Source organism: Anneissia japonica, unplaced genomic scaffold (assembly GCF_011630105.1).
Source record: "Anneissia japonica isolate Jap-2015-1 unplaced genomic scaffold, ASM1163010v1 scaffold288036_len564833_cov171, whole genome shotgun sequence".
Lineage (NCBI taxonomy): Eukaryota > Metazoa > Echinodermata > Crinoidea > Comatulida > Comatulidae > Anneissia > Anneissia japonica.
This window is the reverse complement of record NW_022706414.1, coordinates 520,791-529,552: the sequence shown is the minus strand read 5'-3', so window position 1 is coordinate 529,552 and position 8,762 is coordinate 520,791. Positions and strand designations below refer to the sequence as shown.

The 8,762-nt window shown below is 32.9% G+C and overlaps 1 protein-coding gene across 1 annotated transcript; it reads left to right on the top strand.

Moving 5' to 3' along the window:
• The first annotated feature begins 1,555 nt into the window (after window positions 1-1,555).
• Window positions 1,556-2,948, top strand: LOC117106138 (immediate early response gene 5-like protein). The gene has a single exon (XM_033247489.1). The coding sequence runs from the start codon at window positions 1,747-1,749 to the stop codon at window positions 2,521-2,523; it is 777 nt and encodes a 258-aa protein (XP_033103380.1). The 5' UTR covers window positions 1,556-1,746; the 3' UTR covers window positions 2,524-2,948.
• The last annotated feature ends 5,814 nt before the right edge of the window (window positions 2,949-8,762 follow it).

Sequence of the window (8,762 nt, the reverse complement as noted above, 5' to 3'; positions counted from 1 at the left end):
CAGATATATGCCACAAAATTTATTTTCAGAGTTAGCGAGTACTTTCGACTATAAGTCTTTATCAAGCTATATATATATATATAGAATACGGTATATATATATAAGAATACGGTACTGTACTGTGGGCCTTTTATTTTTTTAAGAGACATTTAACAATATCTTAATAGTAACTTGAAAAGTGCCACGATGACCTTCGTGCTAGGCCGATAGCGGCCAGTGTAAGGTGAATCATGTAGTGTACCTTCCTTGACCCTTGTACTATTATTAACCTGAGAAGATAGCGCATTAAAACCATTGCGAACTGGAAAAAGCAGATGTTCGGTTTCGTGATCTTAAAAGCAGTTACAAGTACTTCCTCGTCTTTGTTGTTAATGTTTGTTTCCTCTTTATTTTTCTAATACTACTACTAATACTACTACTACTACTACTACTACTACTACTACTACTACCACTACTACTTACTACCACTACTACTACTACTACTACTACTACTACTACTACTAATACTACTACTACTACTACTACTACTACTACTACTACTACTACTACTACTACTACTACTACTACTACTACTACTACTACTAACTATTACTACTACTACAACTATTACTATAAATAATAATAATAATAAAAATATTGTTTAAGGGTTATTATAATAATAATAATATGATAATGATAATCGTCATTGTTTTATAAATAGGAAATTAAATATTCTATAACGTATTGTATTCTATTCTTTAAAAATGAACAAATATGAACCTGGATTACGTTATGATTTAATGAAAAGGATGACGAATAAAGAATAATCACACTGCCCAATGAGTGAATCATACCGTGGAGAAAATATACAGTACACCATGGAGTTCCCTGTAGTTACACATAAGTGCTAGATATTTTGTAATCTAATTTCCAACGCAAAATACTCTGACACGTCCTATACGCGTGACCCCGAACCAATCTATGAATGGAGGTCAAATGAAATTCGACGTGAGTTCAAGTACATGTACAATAGTATAAGGTACGGTCTGTTAAGACCAGGGAATTGTTCTAATAACAACTCCCTGGTTAGACTTTCAGTGAAACAAAATTATAAATATTTTAAAAAAAATGACAAGTCTAAACATGGTCTTATGTTATGACAAAGGATTGTTTATAACGTGTATCATGTCTATAGATAGCCATACTCTATACCGGTTCAAGAGCCGAACAATGGAAAAAACCTGCATGTACTGTTCAGTACTGATTTCTCGGCAATCTTGCGTAAATACATTCTCCTTATATGGCATTCCCATTATTATTTGACCTCTACATTGCCTATTCAAGAGCTAAAAATAATGGAGCATTCCTAGCTACGGTTTTGTACTACAATGTTTTGCCTGATGATGTCACCATAACAAAGGCGAACTTATATGACGAAATACGCTCTGATTGGATGATGATGAACAACGGGTGGAGACCCGCATCCGGAACAATGAGGTCATTTAGAGACGCGTACTGTGATTGGCCAATCGATCAATTATTTGACGTCATTGACCAGCAATATACCTAATTTCCTTCCATGCAACGGTTATTCATCAAGCCGAGACGACAGCCGTAGGAACTTCGAGATATTTGCTGTCTATTTCTAGACCTATTTTAGATACTGAGGGCTACATAAAGGATTTTTTATATAATACTTCGAGTTCATCTTGGTCGATACATTTTTGTGAATTGTGTTAGCCGAGTAAAACTAAAAGGAGTGATATAATGGCGTCAGAAGCACAGCTGCTTATCAGTGTATCACTGAAGAAAATTGCAGGATCTCGCCATCAGAAGGGAGGAATTTGCCTTCGAAAAAACCTACTCGTAGCCGGTGTACTAAACTCGGCAAGGACAATATATTACGAAGATATGTGCAATAAAATGTCTAGAGCAACGTCTTATATGGACACCGAGGAGACGAAGGGTGTAGAGGAAGAAAATTTTGATATTCACGAGGAGAGTTCGGTCGAACAAGAAGCGTCAGGCCCGCGTGACTTGACGCCGGCGGGAAACAATAGCGTGGAGGTCGAGCTTCCCGCTGTCGAACAGCCTGAGTATACAGACAATGAATACGCTATAGTTACGCAACCAGAGCTTAGAGGTGAAGCAAAACTTGAAGAAGCTGAGAAAGTAACTACCGACAGACCTGCTCTACTTGATATTTCGAATAATGTTGTTAAAACTTCATCTATTGAAAACAATTCAAATTGCAGTTCTTGTAGTCGAAAACGGCGTATTTCAAACGATCATCAAACGGACAATTTATCAAATGCCAAAAAGGCACGCACAGACTGTGGTGTACAATCGACAGGCGATATGTCTGAAAATCAACAATCTATTACAAGTTTAGTGAACATATTTAGGGCTGGATTTTCAGGACTTTCTAAAGAGGAATCCTCCGAAAAAACAGGTGCTACAACAAAAGACAATCGAATTACAACATATGTTTCTGGACTTACATCAGCATTCCAGGCGATACAGCGACCGATAGCAGCATTTTGATTTGCCTTTATGTTGTTGGGGATATTTTGTTACGTTTATGGACATTAATTTATTTTCTTGTCAATTAATTACGCTTTACTATGATTTATTTCGTAATACTATATGCGAGATCTTAGTTGGATCATCGTATATCCCGTATTCAAGCGTAACTCGTCTTGTGGACAGGATATATCCAGTGCAAGGATATACACATAGGGCCTAATCATTATAATTATTTATTGTTTAATTAGGCCTTTGAAAAAAGCCTCGTGTATAAATGACCTTCCAGATGCATTCTGCACCACGTCATATCCGTGCTGTTTATTTCATACTATTTCCGTTCGTAATCTTTATTTCCGTGTTGTCTCTGGAAAATGTATTTCCAATACTATGTGTTGAAACTACTCGAATAAAGATGACGATTAACTGTCATTGATATATCAATACATGTGAAAGTGTTATTCTTTTTTTTCTAGAGTGTGTTCTAGAGTTACCCATAGTGTGAGAGAATAAAATGTGGGAGTGGATATGAGAGCCTAAAGCTATTCATCATAAATGACCTTAAAGGTATAAAAATAATTGTTGCAATTTACATTAATTAAAAGTTATAATTCCCAACCTATATACTAACGCACCATGACTACTGTTTACACTGTCCTCTTCAGCATCCTACTGTACATGATCGTAAGAGAACGATGATACATCAGATCACGAATTACAATTGCTGTACTACCCGCATCAGCTACATAATTTGTTATTATGTACACTATTATGCTGTGTACTGTACATTAATACTTTGATTATTGGGATTGGTGGCCCGAGTCTCAGTGGTCAAAAATAAAGATTTGTTTTTTAAATTCTTAAATAGGCTTATGAATATCTGGGAGCTACTGCAGTCTACACACAACCAAGACTACCCTTTCCCTGTCCTTATCACATCCGTTACATGAGTAATCGGGTCACGCATCCCTTTTATACTTGATAATTCGACGGTGCATATTTGTATTATGCTTGGTGTGGGAGGTCTAGGTCCCAAGGTCCAATGGTAATTTAAACTATTATTTTTAGGTACAGTATTACTCTTTTATCACATGACGGAAACTGCTGAGCGTGTGATTTCATTAAATTCGTAATCGTCAGTACCATTGTTATTGTTGTAGAGTGACGCCTACGTCGTTGTGGCATTACACTAAAGGTCTACATACAGTATATTATTATGTGCTAACTGTCATAGTGTAAATGATAATTGTCATACAGTACTAGTATATGCCTGTTCAATTTATTAGATCCACTTTGATACAGTTGCACTCATACACAATTCATGGTGCATCCATGTAAGTAAACATACACAAATAAAATACTGTACAATTAAAAAAAAAGAATACAAAGTAAACTAAGACTGAATACAAGGATAGTACTGTAAAATTAGCGGAAATATAAACTTAACAATAACAACAATTAAAAATTAGTACAGTATAGGCCTATATATGTGGACTACATTCCCGAAATAATAATATCAACAACAATAATAAGAATAATAATGATAATTATTAGACAGTATTTTTACATTGATTAGTATAGTCGGAGTTCCGTTGACATAAATAACAAATATATAGGCATATACTGTAACTTAATATACCGTAGACCATTTAATGACAAGAAACTAAATGAAATAGACTTATATTAAAACAGAAAGATGAATAAAGCGGTCATGATAAATAAATATTGGCTTATGAGTCATTTTAATAATGAGTAGTTAATTAGTGATTCTTATTCAATATTCATCATAGATATTTGTAGAAACAAGTGTTTCGGTTTAATCTGTCATGTTCTCAGCAGACCACGGGTTTCTGGGGCGCGAGGAGTCGGTTTGGGCCATAGTACACTCATCCGACGTTGTTTTTTTTATGCCTTGGCAGACGATCCCGGAACGTGTGCGACGTCAAGGACACCTCCATTCTCCATTATTAATAGTCACATTACTTTCGCTTACAGCATATGTCACGCCAAAATACTTCCGAACCTGTGTGTAGGCAGGCGTATTTCACAATCTTTATGGGAATGTTTCAATGACGAAGGTGAAAATTTAGCTATCGATAAATTAAGAGAATGTGTATTCTATTAACACTAACTAAAAAAAAAATCATAATAATAATTCCTTCCTGGAAATTCAATTTGTTCATTTACATTCGGTAAACAGACACGGAAAAGTTCCTGCCTTTCACAGACGTCGATGACATACGACGCTCAATATTGTAGAGGAAATTTAATATAATGAATTACGTATGGTTGACTACTTGAATGAAGTTAACTGATCACCAATACGCTGAACAGCATGTAGTAAACTGAATCATGGATTTACATACCTTCGGAAAACATTATAAACATAATTGTTAATTGTTATTTAGGTTGTTGAATATCTTAAATTGAGTCTCTTTCTCATCATCGGTATCATCATCATCAAGCACGTTTTGTCGTCGGACATTCCACTTTCCATACAATATTTTGTAATGGGTAGGATGGTACAGTAGTTTAGTACTGTTCATATTTTAGAAAGTTCTGTTGTGGGTTCCTCTTTTTCTTGTTTTACTTTTCTTTGAATTTCTTTTTGGGTGATCTTGGGGTACGGTATTATCTGACAACCTTATAAGGTGTCCAAACCATATAAGTCGTCTTCTTTTAATTATAGTGTTCCACATTTCTTAATTTAATCTCTTCTCAAAAAGAAGTGTCTTGTAAAACACATTCTTATGATTATTTGATATTTTAAAGCGATCTATATTTTGTAAAACTAATAATACCATGTATTCACTGTAACTGTATAGATTTGTATTTAAATACTGTAATACAGTAATAATGATAAATTACAATTTTACAGTAGGCCTATACCAGATTTCTGTCGACCATAAAGCAGCAAGAAAGACACGACGTAATCCGGTGTAACACTCCGATTAGCGTAGGCTTGTGTACTTGTGTAGAAGATTTTTATGGCATAACAGTCTAATGTTTTGTTTTTAATGACACGGTTGTACATTCCATCAAGTATGACCGAACCGTGAACATTTCGTTTCTATTAATCATAAATTTCTACAATAGAAGAAGAGGTGACCGTTCTAATACGCCAACACAACGGGGTCAACGACCATACGTAGGCCTACAATTCACAACCAGCGTATCTGAATGACGTGTGTCGATTTAGCATTTATCAACAGAAAAATAAACATTCCATCATCAAAGGTAGGCTACGACTCAGTGGGTTTAACAACCGCGCCCTATCAACACACAGGTATTATCGGAACAACGGCCCATGACGCTTGCCTTATTGCATTGTGTCAGAAACAGTAGTACTGTATTCCGTTGGTATTAAAACGACTGAGAAAAACATTTCGAATTTTAGAGAAAATTCTAATAGGCCTAGGCCTATTTATAACTATCAATCAAACAACAAGGATTTATGTATATACGCTTATATCCACGGCAGAATGCAATGTTCAGTGGCGCTATGACAATGCGCAGGCGGAGTACACATTAACTGATGCTAATTAACAATGCTTGTAAGATTATGAAAAAAAATGTTTCACAAAAAAATAGAAAGTAGATAAAAACAAAAACCGAACAATTTAAATGTGTGTCAAAAACCTTTGAATGAGAGAGAGGAGATAAGTTTTTAACTTTTACTTAAACATTCTGACAAAAGACGAGGTTTTGATTTCAAAAGGGAAGAGCATTCCATAATGTGGAGCGCCACATGAGAATGTAGGCTACGTTTACCCAGATTTTTATGTCTACACCTGGCTTGCTCAAGAAGATGCTTGTAAGTTGATCTAAAAAGGCGAGGAGTAGGTTTATATTGGAGAAGATTAGAGAAGGTATTTGGGGGGCAAGAATGTTACAAGTAATATCTTAAAACATGTGTACTTTGCTTTTAGCCAATGTACTTTTTTAAAAACATGGCTTATACGTTCTCGCTTTTTGGTGGATGTAACCATTTTTGCAGCTGTATTGTAATAATATAATTACAGTAATGTTATTTGGTTATTTTTGCAGATATACAATAATATACCGTACTATATAGGCCTAAATAAACAGTATTTGATTCTGGATAGGAACATTTTATAATGTTATATTATTATTATTATTATTATTATTATTATTATTATTATTATTATTATTATTATTATTATTATTATTATTATTATTATTATTAGATATTATCCCTGGATAAAAAGCAAAGCAAATTATTCAAGACGGCATTGGGTATCAACACCATTGCTGCATGCTCTAAATCTACCTAAAATCAAAGATATTATTTTGTTTAATCAAATTGATCTCTTGTCACAATTGTTAATGATTCTAACTCTAGGGTATTTTATTGCCATCTCCTTAATTGCGAAGCAAAAAATAATATGTCGTATAGAAGTACTCATTGACAGAATCAAATGTATCCTTTGTTTCTGTTATATTCAATAACGTATACAAGAAACGTATATAAAGGCTGATATAAGAGTCACAATTGCGTAAACCATGGAATCTGTGAGGTGTAAAGAATTGCTTATATAATAATGATATTCATACAATCATTAATTTAACAAGAGAACTTATGTTCAAGCTTTCCTGTCGTATTTTATATATTTTTACCTTCCCCAGCCTTGGGGTATTTGTTGAATATATTGAATTGAATTATTATTATTATTATTATTATTATTATTATTATTATTATTATTATTATTATTATACCTTATGAAGTTTCTACTATTGCATTGTCACTCTTATGTTCAAGCTTTCCTGTCGTAGGCTAATTTCTGTCAAGAAAATAGTAAACAAACATTTAAAAAATAAAAAATAAACAACTAAAATATAAAAACTTTGGATTGTTACCGTAATTTTCAAAAGAATAATATAAGTTATCAATTTTCGATAACCACAAATTTAGAAAAGAAAAAAAGAAGTTTTTACAGATTTACAGACGTTAACAAGAGCATTTTAAATCTCCGTACCTTTGGTTGTTGTATAATGGGTGCTAGTTTCTTCTGATTAATTTTGTATTGTGAAGTTTTATTTTATTTTATATATTTTTATCTTCCCCAGCCTTGGGGTATTTGTTGAATAAATTGAATTGTATTATTATTATTATTATTATTATTATTATACCTTATGAAGTTTTTACTATTGCATTGTCACTCTTATGTTCAAGCTTTCCTGTCGTATTTTATATATTTTTACATTCCCCAGCCTTGGGGTATTTGTTGAATATATTGAATTGAATTATTATTATTATTATTATTATTATTATTATTATTATTATTATTATTATTATTATTATTATTATTATTATTATTATTATTATTATTATACCTTATGAAGTTTCTACTATTGCATTGTCACTCTTATGTTCAAGATTTCCTGTCGTAGGCTAATTTCTGTCAAGAAAATAGTAAACAAACATTCAAAAAATAAAAAATAAACAACTAAAATATAAAAACTTTGGATTGTTACCGTAATTTTCAAAAGAATAATATAAGTTATCAATTTTCGATAACCACAAATTTAGAAAAGAAAAAAAGAAGTTTTTACAGATTTACAGACGTTTAGTATGAACTTTTGCTGCCAGAAATGTAAGGTACGAAGGCTTTATGAAACTTCAACGTCTGTTAATAGTTGAGGAGATTTTTTTTCTCTTTCTAATTTTCAGTTAAAAGCTGGCGTCATTGAAATACTGATTGTTGTATATATCCATTGCATTTGTTTGAATACCTATCCCACACCCCGGACTCATTGCCATGCAAATTATGCACATTATGAGTTCTACAATTATATAGTTACGAGAAGCAGTGTAAAGATGAGGACCGGGGTGATATTTACATTGCAAGATCAAACAAAAGACATAATTAAATTAACTACGGTACTGTACATCATAATTATTTTACTTTATCGTGGATGCATTTTTAATTCAAAACCCGAAGTAATATATCGGAGACGGTAATAAACATTTGTGAAACTACCGTATATACTGTACCAAAATGTCGAAACTCCGTTTAGGCGTATTCGTTTGAAGCATATGTTGTAATAAATACCGTAGTAGTTTACTATATTTAGTAGTTTATATATAGTACCGTAGTTTACTATAATACCTCCATGTTTGAATTAATTTAAACTCTGTTTAAGCGTAGGCCTATTCGTTGGAAGTAATGGTATGCGACCAAATTCTATAGCCTTGTGTTGTAGAAGTGTAAACTGGAGTTCAGACTGAAAGGAGGTAG